Raw genomic sequence first — 13224 nt, 5'->3', positions numbered from 1 at the left:
CATGAACGACATAAGTGCAATTTGTAAATATTGTATATTTAAAATTCCATGATTGCAAAGGTGTATTGTGTTTAAAGTACTTTGGATGGTGTGTCCTTTTTCACACAGGCCAACCATAGTCACTATTCTGTAAGTTACATTTTTCTGTTCAACTGAGTGAAATCTCCGGATAAAACCGGGCAGATCTTCATTTAAAGGTATCTCTACATTCATTACATTCATTAGCAAACTACTGAGGGTGAGCTGCCGACTCGAAAACCACAGCTCTGTGTAAAGCCTGGCGACCACTGCAGCGCCCGCCCGAGGCTCGCTGCCCTCGCTGTTTGCGGTGCGGACTCCTCTGCCGCGCTTATCCCTTCTCTTCTCCAGCCTCCAGCAACGGGGAAAAAAAATAAACGCTAATACCCCTTTTCAAAGAGAAAAAGGGAAGCGTGCCGCCGGGCGGGGCTGCCCTGCCAGCCTCACGCTGCGGCAGGCAACGCCCGGGACACGCGTGGCCGGGTTCGCGGGAGCTCTCAGCGCGGCACCCAGCGGAAGCGGTGCCCGCCGCCGGCGGTGCGGAGGGTGAAGGCGTTGCCCTGCAGGAAGGCCAGGGTGCGGATGCCGCCTGCCTACCCCAGGGCCGCCCGCAGGCTGCCGCCCCCCTCCAGCTCCCCGCCGCCCGGGCGCGGGGCGGCACGTCCAGTGCACAGCCCGCGGAAGGTGCCGAGCAAGCGCGGGGCCGGCCGCGGGCGCTTGGGCGTGGGGCTGTCCCCCGAGCTGTCCCCCAGGCTCCGCAGGGCGGCGCGGCACTTCTCCGACACCTCCCGCAGCCTTCTCCCATGGCTCCGGCCGCCCGCGCCTCCCCCAGCTCCCCGTGGCAGCGGCGGGAGAAGGAAAAGGAAGAGGAGGAGGAGGAAGAGGAGGAAGAGGAGGAGGAGGAAGAAGGCCCGCCCCGCGCCTTCCACGGGCTGTTCCGCACCGCGCGTCTCCGGGGGGCCTGCGCCGCGCCCTTCCGCACCGCCCTGCCCCACACCACACCGTCCCGCACCACCCTGCCCCGAACCAAACCACGCTGTCCCGGCCTGCACTGCCTCACACCGCACCGCACTGCACTGTCCTGCACTGCTCCTTCCTGCACCGCACCACCCCACCCCACACTGCCCTGCCCTAAACCAAACTATGCTGTCCTCCACTGCCCTGCTCCATCCCACACTGCTTTATCCCACTCCACACTGACCTAATCCACCCTGTCCCACACCACTCCACCCACACCACACCACCCTGTCCTGCACCACACCGACCCACACTGCACCACCCCATCCCACCCCACACCTCTTTACCCCTGCCCTGCATGGCCCTGTCCCACCCTGCACTCTGTCCCCCACTGCACTCCCACACTGCACTGTCCCCCAGTGTCGTGGTTTAACCCCAGCCAGCAACTAAGCACCACACAGCCGCTCGCTCACTCCCCCCCGTGGGATGGGGGAGAGAATCGGAAGGGTAAAAGGGAGAAAACTCGTGGGTTGAGATAAAGACAGTTTAATAGGTAAAGCAGAAGCCGCACGCACAAGCAAAGCAAGGAATTCATTCACTCCTTCCCATCGGCAGGCAGGTGCTCAGCCATCCCCAGGAAAGCAGGGCTCCATCACGCGTAACGGTTACTTGGGAAGACAAACGCCATCACGCCAAATGTCCTCCCCTTCTTTCTTCTTCCCCCAGCTTATATACTGAGCATGATGTCATACGGTATGGCATAGCCCTTTGGCCAGTCTGGGTCAGCTGTCCTGGCTGTGCCCCCTCCCAGCTTCTTGTGCACCGGGCAGAGCATGGGAAGCTGAAAAGTCCTTGACTGGTGTAAGCACTGCTTAGCAACAACTAAAACATCAGTGTGTTATCAACATTATTCTCATCCTAAATCCAAAACACAGCACTATGCCAGCTACTAGGAAGAAAATTAACTCTATCCTAGCTGAAACCAGGACACCCAGGGACCAGCTGGGCCATGGGGCAGCCAGGCCAGATGGGGCGGCAGCACTCGTGTCAAGGACAGCAGCCAGCTGCCTGGCCTGGCTCACCAGCTCCTTCAGTTGCACATTGCTCTCACAGCATCACCAGCTCTTCCTGCCTCTGTGTGAGGGTCTCCTGCAGCTGTGAAGGACAAGTGGGGACAGGGCAGTCGGGACAGCCCCCATCACCCAGGGGCCGGAGGATGCTGGTTGTGTAACCACCTCAGTGAGATGCGAGGGTGAGAAACCCAGCACAGGCCCTTGAGGAGGGCTTGGGGATCCCTACCTGGCTGTTTGCCTCCAGGGCATCTCCCAATGCTTTCTGGTGCTGGTCCGCCAGATCCCTCCAGCACAGCTCAGGGGAAGGCAGACACTGCGGTGGCATCTGCACCAGCACACTGCTCTCCAGCTGCGGGGTGCAGAGGCCAAAGGCCACCTCCTCACCAAGTGACAAATCAAAGTTGGCGCAGTGCAGTGGCAGTAGCATTAAGGTGGGTGCATCTGGAGGGAAAAGCTGCAGGCATTAGGGCAGAGGAGGTTTTCACATCTTCTCTTCCCCCCAACCCTAGTGCTCCATCCTGGTTCTGAACATCTCCCCGAGCCGGTATGTCCCGACATGCTTTTACTCTACTGCAGCAGCTGTGCACCCTAAACCTGTTTGGATTTCATTTCTATGACTGAACACAGCATGACTGCTGATGTGCACACACAGGCACATTTGGCTCAGGTAAGGAAAAATATCTACTTGCCAGATAAAATCATCAACAGCATCTCTGAGGTGAGATGAGACGCTGTCCTCCACCGTGCCCATTTCACAGGTGGGAAGCCCAAGGCCAGGCAGGCTGCCAACACCCATCAGCTCGAGGAGGCCACCCCCCCAACCCCCAGTGTCCTGTGCTGGGGGCAGCCAAGTGAGCCACAAGGGGCCTGCCCCAGCCGGGGCGTTACCTGCTGTGGGGCGGCAGGGCCAGCCAGGGCAACAGGAAGGATGGGGGCACACACTGCCAAATCCTGCCAGTCAATGGTGGTGAGGGTTGGGGACAGCAAGAGACAGTGGTGAGAGCCTGGGCAGGGATTGGCACAGGCGAGGGGGTCGCGGTGGTGGTGGTGGGAGCGCGGGCAGGGGGCATCCTCGAGGGGCACGGTGGGGGAGCATGGCGGGGGGGGGCACGGCGGGGGTGTCACGGCCTGGGTGGTCAGGGCTCCCCGCCGTGGACAGACTCACCGAAGGCGAGGCCAGCGGGGCGCCGCTGCAGCACAGGCGAGGTGGGGGCGCACAGGTGCTCGGTGCCGCCAGGGGTTCCCCGCCGTCCCCTCACCAGGCTGGGCTGGGCCAGCTTCTTGGCGAGGCGGGTGAGCGGGCCCTGGCCCCGATGGGGCAGATGCTGCCGAAGGCCCGGCGGCAGCCACTCTGCTCCATGCTGCCGTGGCGCCCCCGACTCTGGCGGGCGCCCTCCTCCCCTATGGAGAGAAGGCAGGTCAATGCCCCTTCTCTGTACCTAGGAAGCACGTGACCTCCCACAAGGTCCTCACCCCCAGCACAGCAGCAGGCCACCATCGGTGCTAGGGAGCCTGGCACGCACCTCACTCTGCTGGGGAAGAGCAGCATGGAGCCCTGCAACAGGAGTTGGGGACACCACTGCTACGGGGGATGGGGATGCGGGCTGCCACGAGGATGGCAGGGAAAGTCGAGCTCTGCTGTACAGGTTAGGAAGACCAAGCCACCGATGGGGGGTTGCAACCAGGACAGGTGAGGGGGTTTGGCAAAGCTGTTGCTCGTAATTGAGAAAACCCTCCAAACGAAAGACTAAAAGTCTAGTTTAGAGAGCTGACATTGCTTTATTCTGCGCAGGGTGCTCAGTGGTAATTCCACAAATCAAGCACACCTTCATACAAACTACAGCACATTTATCAGGCTACATGATTAGTATAAACCCGCCCAAATTTACTTATTGGTCAGTGATTAACATTTCATCCACTATTGGTTTACTGTATTTAAATTAGCCTCGCTTGCTATGTAAATTAGCACGCATGCTCCTTTCAGGTGGGGGTGTAAGTCTTTTTGGTCCTGAATCAAGTCGGTGGTCGCGATCTCCCCTTGCCACATTTGCCTTTCACCCAGTTACTGCAGTTTTACCAGACTTCATGCTTCTCTGGCCACCATCCAGTCTTTGGCAACAAAATGTTCCCTTTTATCAGCTTGTTAGCTCTTCTTCAAGGTTAGAGCTGTTAGTTTTCCACTGTTCATTACTTAAACAAATACTTTCCTAATTCCTTTCCCAAGGCACAGGTGGTTCGTAGTTTTGCTAAGTGGAAAATTCCTGTTTCTGCAGGACATCAAAGCCACTGCTATTAGGATGGGGGAGCAGGTGGGGATGGTGTCCCAGGGCCCTGGGAAAGGCCAGGCCGCTACGACAGGGAACGCACGGTGGGGGGTGGCAAAGCCCCTGCTACTGGGGGAGGAGGGAAGCCAGGTGGCTTCTACAGGGGCCCGAGGGGAGGCCAGGCCACTGCTGTGGGCGGGGGGGAAGGGAGCGACAGGCCCCACTACGAGGATCTGTGGGAAAGCCAGATGCCCCTATAGAGTCTCAGGAGGAGACCGGACGGCACTATAGGTGCCTGTGGGGAGGCCGGGCCTCGCTATAGCGGGGGTGGGGGTGCGGGAACGGCTCTCACCTGCGGCCGCCTCCGCGCGCACCTCGCCACAAGATGGCGACCGGCGCGAGGCGCGCGCAGGGAAGGGAAGAAGGTGCGCACCGCCCTGGCACCACCCCCACCTGGCGTCACTCTGGCGCTTATAACGTCACAGCGGCGTACCTGTGGTTCGGGCACCGCCTCTGCCGGTGTGGCTGCGCCGACTCTGCGTGATGGGTCACGGCAGCTGTCAGTCCGCCCTGGGCCTCGGGAAGCTGGAAGAGGCAGTGCGACTGCTCCACAGGACAGTGCCCTCCCAGCATGTGCAGCCCTGCCCTGCTCTCCCTTGCACCAGCCATACTGGGTGTCTCCACATGCACCCACACAAGGACACATGCAAGTGCATTTGTGTGAAGAATTTGGTTCTCATGGTGTTGCTGAAGCAGTCTCAAACTACTCCCCGTTACCCAACCAGGAGGAATATTAAGTCCCAGGGCCAGCAGAGCTTCCCAGGCACCCAGAGGGCTTTCTGCAGGCTTGTAGCCCTACCATTGTTTGCCCAGAGGTGAGCTCACTGACCAGGTGAGAGTATTGGCCCCGCAGTGGGAGCACACAGATAACCAAGCACCTCTGGACCTCCCTGCTAGGATCCTGCTCCATTCCTTCAGGGCTCCCAGGTCACACACAGCTGGTCTGTTTCTTAACAAGTAGAAGGGTTTGGGACCCTCCCAAAAGCATGGCCTCAAGATGACTTTTGTGCTAGGAGAAACTCCAGGCTCTAGCCTGACCAGGCAAGGTGCAGATAACACCCCTCTGAAAAAGAAAGGGCCAGCCACATGCTCTGGCTTGCAGCAGCCACTTAGGTAAGCAGTGGCAGGATGAAGGCAAGAGCTGCTCCCTCCTCCCAGGCACAGGGATGGGAGAACTGCCTGGGGGAAAAGCCTCATCAGGCCAGATTCCCCCAGGCACAGGCAGTTCACATGAATAGAAAGAAACAGCAGGAAGAGCACATGCTGCAGCCCAGGGAAGGCTGTGGGACTGGAAGGGATTTACTTGCCCTTGGCCCAAGGCTGAAACCACTGTACCAGGAGCCACCAGCAGTCTCCTACAAGCTGCCATGAGGTCTCTGCAGTTCACTGCTTGGGGAAAACCACACAGGGAGGGACAGCCAGTCTGTGCCATGGCTGCCCCCAGGGGAGGAAAAGACAACCCAGTTAGCATTTCAGGACTTTACTATGGTCCACAGTAAGAGCAGAAAGGTATTTTTAAACATGTTAAACCAAAACATATTTCATGGAAGTGCAAGATTCGCAAACAGTGGCATATTAAGGAGTAGTGTGGCTTCAATTCAGGGCTGACACAGTGCAGCCACAGAGCCAGGGTGCCCCCAAGAGCCTGTGATGTCACTCGCAGCATGCTCACGACGAGTGGGAAGATGCCGAGATGACAGGGTGCAAGCTGTGCTGCAGCCTCTCCTGAGGAACGCAAGGTCAGCAGTGTCCACAGGGTTCTCTGCACTCCAGGCTCCGCTATCACTCTACCGCAGGTTTTGCTCCCTTGGCCATTTCCAGCTGCGTCAGTATTTCATTCCACTGGACAAACTGCTTGGAGAGAAGCAGGGTCTGGACATTGCTCTTAAGGAAAGAGATGTGGAAACTTCAGGGAAGAAACCAAGGTCAGAGCACAGCCTGAGACTGCCCTGGCAGCTCAACAGCACCATTACAATCCCAATTCCTTGGGAGAGGAAGAGACCTGGAGCACCAGGCTGTAGAAAGCCTGCACGGACTCAAACCATATCCAGGCCTTGAGCCACTGCACAGCAAACACCAATGGGAGTCCAGGAAGCACTTCTGAACACTGCATAGCACTGCATTTCAAGGGCCTTTCTACAGAAAAGAGCAGAGCTCCCTACCCACTGCAGTTTTAGGATGTGTCTCAGCACTGGGATCCTAACATGGCCAGGATTACCCGCTGTTTGGCTCAGGCAGGTCACAGAGACCAGCAGTCACCTGATAGAGATGCCAACATCCAGCTGGCCAGCATGAGCTCTGCACCAGCACACAGGCTGCACTGCTCCTTCGTGCCGAGCTGCACTGTGAGTGGATCCAGCACAGAGGGTTGGCTCACAGGTGGCATCCTGCCCTTCCCATCTCAGAGAAACAGGTAGTTCTGGCCCTCATCTCTGCTCCCGAGAGGGGTATGACAGGGACACAGGCATCACCACACCAGAAAGGGCACTGGCCATTAAACCCAGGGCTGCGGATCGCCTGCTTCCAACAATATCTGATGGGGTGAGGCAGCCCAGTAGACAGGCAGGCAGTTCAGTTGTGTCAGGCCCAAGGCTCAAAGGATACCATTTTGTTGTAGTCTTCAAGGAGCATCTTGACACCGTCAGTGAGATCTTGATGCTGTTCCTGCAAAGAGGGGAGCCTCAGTGAGTGAGCAATAAATAAGCTGAAGGACATCTGTCCTCCCAGACCCTGACAGCACAGGGGGAAACTCATCCAAGGCCAGTACTGAGATTAGAGTCCAGACCCTGGCTGTGGCCATTCATTGCAGCTGGAAGGGTTTCAACAGTCAAGAGAAAGGTTACAGAGAAACACCCAAGCTCACGAAGCGCCAAAGTCATGGGCTTTGCACTACTGCCTGCCTCTCCTCAGCACCCATACTTTGCTTACTCCAGAATGGAAACTCACAGCAAAATGCTGAAAGGGGGCGTTAGGCACTGCCCAGGCGTGCTCAAATGGGGAAGGAAAGGGCAAAGAGATCAGGTGACAGTATCAACAGCCTTCCAGAGACTAGGACGCTGGAGGAGTGCAACACTTTACCTCAGTGTCTCAGCAAGAGGGGGAATGCCAGCTGGTTAAACCCAATACTGCTTATTAAGTATCACTCAAACCTCTGTTTTGAGCAGGCTTATGGTAGGCAAAGCGCTTTTCCAACTCAGACTCAGTTTTTAGAAATCCTGGCTAGTCCCCCCCCCCCAAATTGCTTAAACCTCTTTAAAACTGCAGCATGAATATCCTGGACAAAATGGAAAAAAAAAAAAAAACTGCTATAAATGAGCAATTCAAACAATTGCAAATACAGGGGTGTCAGTACAGCCACTAACAAGTGGTTCCTTCTCCCTGCTAGTCAAGACTATCAAGAATATTCACACTACCTACTGCTGTATGCGGATTTGAGAGTCGCTGTAGTTTGGCTGCATGGTCAGGAACCGCTGAAAGCGGAGAAATCCATTTTGTTTGTTTTACATCACATGGGATTAGTTACCAAAATAAAGACCATTCTTTCCCCACGAGCACATCACAGCAGAACTCCGCTTGCTGAATGCAAGTACCACATGCCACAAACACACCTTTTATACGATAAAAAAAAATCCTAGCTACACTGTACATTAAATATCAATTTTATTTGCTAACTGCATCTGAATGGCATGAGTTAGGGGATGCCTGCACTGAGGGCTACTCAAGAGCTACATCAGAGTAAACTACTTGAATGAACATTATGGCAAGCAATTAAAAAGGCATCTCTGCGTACACCAGGAGCAGGGATGTTCTGGACATAAAACAGTTCATAAGCAGTAGGCAGGAGTGGCTCCACGGCCTGGTGGCTATACACAGTGCTCACTCTCTTTGCCAAGCCACAGGTCTCTAACCTGCTTCCTAACCTACTCTATCACTTCCTTGGCCTTTGGTGCAGGAGCCACATTTCCACCCCACCAGTGCTGGGTGACAGCTATGGCACTCAGCAGTGCTCTGCATGACGTTGCACACTTCCGACAGAGGTCAGGCATGGGACGTTAGAGCAGCACAAGGGAGGAGCAGACATACCACTAAGTTTGCACCTACTTTACTCACACCAGGTTGTGTGCTTAACTGTCCTCTCCTCAAGTCTGAGGCTCAAGAAGAAAAAAAACAAAAAAACAAAACAAAACAACAGGACAGGCAGCAGCTTGAGGGGTGGCATTTGCAGCTTAAGCTTGCAGAAGAACATGCATACCTTGGATACTGGCACTTTCCAAGATGGGCTGGAGGTTCTTCACCTGCTCGGGAAGGAATAACCTGCTCCTCTGATTGGGGAGGGACAAGAAGGAACATCAGTAAATACAAGACACTGCTTTGGCTTTTCACAAAGACTGGTGAGGTAACTTTGGATTAATGGGTACAAATTGTTTTTCTAAACCATTCACACTTAACACACCAGAGAACAGCTTGGCAAATATAAAGCATCTCATAGACAAAGCTAGAGCAAAGTCACAAAAACCTCCGACTGCAGACTCTAAAATCTCCAAGGGGCAAGTGTTCTTAAACAGGTCAACCATAGCCCACCCCCCAAGGGTGGCTTGTCCTGCTCCAAACTGATGATCAAAGAGCTGGGACTGACACCACTATTCCAGCTTCCCTTTTTCAACTGATCTAGCTATACAGAAAGGGGCTTTTTTATGATTTTATTTAGACTTTTGTGTTGTTCACCACTGGATTCTCATTCACAACAACTTAAGGCAGGAGAATCTCCAAGTTTCATTCGCAGAGTATACCAATACAAGGCTGAACCAAATTCTTTGGGGCAAAAGAGAATAAGGCTATAAGGTGTTTAATGTACATCCAAAGGTCTTCAATTTTTGTCACAGCTTAGAGATTATTAGAAATGGGGTGAAGAAAACTGTTCTAGCTCCAGTTTTTCTTTTCAAGCTTTTATTAATTCAGGGTTAAACTGATCAATACTAGAAAGATCAGAACTGATAAAACTGCAGCATGGATGCGCACAAGGGAGCACTAAGGGTGACAGACATTCTTGTACAAACCATCTCTCCGAGAGCTCTAAAGAGGGTGCCTTGCCATATCTTTACAACTAAAGAAATCCATCCCAGTCCAGCTTATGTAAAAGACAACTTCTGCAGTGCTAAAAAAACAAAACAAAAAAACAACACTAAACAACCTGTCTCCTCTCATTTCATGCCATACCTGCCAAGATGAACTGCAACTTCATGGCATCTGGAACAGCCATCCTATCAATGTACTGAGGGTCAAGGTATTTTATTACATCTTCAACTAGAGTGAAAAATAGGTTTGGAGATAATTAGTAGGAGGGGTGTTATCGCCTTTACAGGTGCAACTCCCACCCATGCTATACATCAGGTTACTTTGTAAACACTGCCCATTTAGGGTCTTCTATAGCACTCAAAAACAGGTGACTTTGGAACGCTATAATCAAGAACTTACAAATGGCTCAAGCCAAGTAACTGCTTCATTACAGACACCTGCAACACTTGCTTTTTATTTGGCTAACAATACTAGAGGTGAGGGAAATCTGCTTCTTCCTGCCCTTGAAACAAAACCAGGAAATAGCCCTCCATCCTTAAAGTTATCTACAAATACATAGTTTACATGTTTATACCAAACATATTTATACTGCAGCCTTAGACCACAACAACCCTCCCTACGCAGCCTGCTCCTTCTGTGATACCAGGCAGCAAAGTTTGGCCAAAAGACAGCTTTGCAGGACAAAGCACCACTCCAGCCGCGTGTGATCCCTATCGCTCCCACCACACACACAGGGGAGAGCTGCTGTAGCGTGCCCGAGAAGTCCAAGCATGTAAGAAACCATTTCAGGAGCTCGCACTCCAACAACCCTTGAGGGCTGCATTTCAGGCAGAGCAAATCGCTGTGCCGATGTAGGCAGACATAAAGCAAATAACAGGTTGCAGCAGCCCATTTCCCACCCCCAACAGCTGAGTGGGAGAAGCGCAAGCAGAAAGACACCCCACTTGCTTACTTCTCTGCCAAACACGCAAAACAAGAACCCAAAATCAAAGGAGCTCATACAGGAAGCGTAGAAAGGATTTTTGTTTAGAGGAGCAAACACAGGGGTTTCAAGCTTCCCCACCCTCCCCTCGGTTCCCCCGGGACCCCCTCTCCGAGGCCGCTCACTTTTCTTAAACAGGATTTTGATCCTCTCCCTCTTGCCGGCAATATTGCTCAGAGCCACCTGCACCTTCACCAGCTCATCCGCCACCTGCAGGGGCGCAAAGGAAGGGGACGGGCCCATCAGACCCCACCGAGCCGAGGCACCTCGGGCCAGGCCCCCGGGGGCTCAGAGACGTCCCCCGAGCGCTGCGGGACCTCCCGACACCTTGCGCAGCCCGCAGGTCCTGTCGCCGACACGCTGCTCCAGCTCCTCCAATCACCACCGCAGCTCTACCATCCCCACCACCATCTTGCCGCCGGCCGGAAAGAACCGCGCGCCGCTTACCGCCCCGCCCCTCTCCGTTGTCATGGCTAGGGGCCCCGTTGCTAGGGGAGACGGAGCTCCCCGGGAAGGAGTGATGGAGCCGGAAGGGTGGGAAGGGGGGGAGGCGGCTCCCGGGGAGGGGGGCGGGAAGTGCGAAGTCCCTGTCAGAGGCGAGGGGAGGCTGCAGCTGGTCGATGGTGGTTTGCACTGCAGAGGGAAGCGTGTGGGCTTCCCGCCACCCAGGCAGTCAATCGCTGCTTCATTCCAGCGTGGTCCTTCAGGAAAGAGGCGCTCGGGTGTATTAAAAGAAATAGCTATAGCAATCTTTGGGCCATGTGGATGCAGGGCCTTTGAAATCCAGGAAGCTGCCGTAGGCTTTCCCCCAAACCTCAGCCTGCCTGGGTTCACCTTTCTTATCAACCATTGCAGGTGATGCTCACTAAAAAGCGAGATGCTAATGAATGCAGCAGCCAACCCCAGCCCCACTGCTGCCTGCAATTGGCACTCACAGTTACAAGGATCCCTCAAAGGGATGAGATGAATTCTTGGTAGCAGCATCCACCACAGAGGAAAGTCCAGAGACTTTCCAAACTGTGGAGGGAGATGTTCAGGAGCCTCTAAAGCACCTTGCAATGTTCCCTGCACCCTGGGGCTCAGCCTGCCACTGCCCCATCGTGCCCATGTAGCCTTAGCAGTGCCAGAGCTGCCCCAGGCTGGAGGGCAGTCTCTGTCCCTCTTGGGCTGTGAGCATGGGGCTGGGCACCATGTGAGCATGAGCATGAGCACCATGCCCCAGGCACCAGGGAACCCCCGGTAGGGGTCCCAAGTCAGGCTCTTAGGTCAAAACCATCTGCTAATAGCAAGTACTTCATTAGCATGGCATTGCCATGGCTGGCAATGTCAGCCACATGGCTTTGGGGACCTTCCCAGTGCCCCTTGCCGAGAGCAAAACCCACTGTGCCCTGGAAAAGCATCGTCCTTCTAGATATGTTCCTGCAGGGAGTTGTATGGGGCTGCCAGGCTGTAGGAGGGAGCTGTGGGGTGGCCCAGGGCCCCAGCAACCCCTATGGCCCCCCAAATCTCCCTGGAGGAGCTGTGCAGACCATTTGGGCAGGAGGAGCAGGCTGAGGCCCTGTGTGCTCTGCCTTTCTTCCCAGGGATCAATAGCTGGGCTGTGGGAGAGGCATCCTCAGAGGGGAAGAGCTGCGCTTTGTTCCACAAAGGTGACAATTAGAAACAGCCTCATTAGCAGAAGTGGCTTGGGGCTGCAGCAGGGGCTGGGGGCTGCGCACAGTGCTGCTCTGTGTTTAGAGGGTACTGGCTCTACCGTGGCCTGTGCCCAGAGTGGTGGGCGATGCCCATGAATATGCAAATCCCTGTGCTAGAGGGTCACAAATAACCCACCCCCCCAAGGTGAGAAATTCAGGCAGTCCTGGGACTCAGGCATTTGGGGGGAGCTTTAGGGTTGGAGGACATCCACCCTTTAGGGTCCCACCCAGCCCGCGAGCCTTGGAGCAGGGCTGAAGCCACAGCACTGGCTACCTGCAGCCCAGCATGGTACACGGCGACTCTGCCCCCTGCTCCTTGGGGCTGAGAGGGGGCTCCCCTGAAACAGAAGGTTCTGTCCCCTTGGGTGCCAGGGATGTGCCCATTAGTGAGGGCATCTGTCCCCATGGGAGCCCCCTGTGCCTATGTACATGTGCACGTGTGAGTGATGGCATGTGTGTGCGTGTGTGCTCACACACATATGTGTGAGTGTGGCTGTGTGTGAGCGTGCATGCATGAGTGTAAGTTTGCACGAGGGAGCACAAGTGATCTGTGTGTATGTGTGGCGACTTAGCTGCTTGCATGTATCCGTGCTTTCCCATATGCACCTATATACACATCTGTGAGGACCCATCTGTGTGCCTGTGTCTCCCTTCCAGCTCCAGCTGGGTCATCCGTGCCCTTTGTGGGTGCTGCCTGGGTGCCAGGCTGGCCCAGCACCTCTTGCATCTCATCTTGTGCAACCTCACAGCCCTATGACCATGGTCTTAGCAGCCCCACAGCCATGCCCCTTGCCCCATGCCTGGCACAGGCAGCCTAACGGGGTCCCCCACCCATGGCTGAGCTGCTGCTGGGCAGCTTGTGGGGCCAAGCAGCCTCACGGCCTGGCTGGATTTGGTGCTCAATCTGCTCCAGTCCATGCTTGAGGGTTTTGGTGGGTACAGGGCACCTGTTTGCACCCCAGAGCCCCCAGAAACTGGGGTGACCCTGTGCTGGAGGCAAAGGTGAGGCAGGCTGTGAAACCTCAGGCACTATAGCTGCTACCCCAGGGTGTCACAGGCTGTGAGGGTGTCCTGCACCCCCAAACTGAACCCAGTCTGGA

The 13224-nt window shown here is 55.1% G+C and overlaps 1 protein-coding gene and 1 pseudogene across 2 annotated transcripts; both read right to left on the bottom strand.

The window, feature by feature from the left end:
* Positions 1-417: 417 nt before the first annotated feature.
* LOC148055114 (multicilin-like) lies at positions 418-4885 on the bottom strand (annotated as a pseudogene). Its single transcript, XR_015705984.1, has 5 exons — positions 4806-4885; positions 3214-3449; positions 2275-2489; positions 2018-2130; positions 418-950 (listed from the first exon to the last, which is right to left on the bottom strand). The product of XR_015705984.1 is annotated as a multicilin-like (transcript).
* A 951-nt stretch (positions 4886-5836) lies between these two features.
* Positions 5837-10926, bottom strand: LOC104013051 (dynactin subunit 3). Its single transcript, XM_087763100.1, has 6 exons — positions 10878-10926; positions 10556-10640; positions 9590-9676; positions 8625-8694; positions 6977-7036; positions 5837-6244 (listed from the first exon to the last, which is right to left on the bottom strand). Coding segments are annotated over exons 1-6 (327 nt in total). The 5' UTR covers positions 10902-10926; the 3' UTR covers positions 5837-6243.
* Between the last annotated feature and the right edge of the window lie 2298 nt (positions 10927-13224).

The sequence above is a fragment of the Nipponia nippon genome, unplaced genomic scaffold (genome assembly GCF_047370975.1).
Source record: "Nipponia nippon isolate SJK-2023a ecotype South Korea unplaced genomic scaffold, ASM4737097v1 scaffold_27, whole genome shotgun sequence".
Lineage (NCBI taxonomy): Eukaryota > Metazoa > Chordata > Aves > Pelecaniformes > Threskiornithidae > Nipponia > Nipponia nippon.
Note: the sequence above shows the minus strand (reverse complement) of the source record. Positions and strands in the feature narration are given on the sequence as shown.

Coding starts and splice junctions, on each gene's coding strand:
- LOC104013051 (XM_087763100.1), bottom strand. CDS start 10,901: ATGACAACGGAGAGGGGCGGGGCG. Junction 9,677..10,555: donor CAAAATCCTGTTTAAGAAAA/GTGAGCGGCCTC, acceptor TTTTCACTCTAG/TTGAAGATGTAATAAAATAC. Junction 8,695..9,589: donor GTTGCAGTTCATCTTGGCAG/GTATGGCATGAA, acceptor CTCCCCAATCAG/AGGAGCAGGTTATTCCTTCC.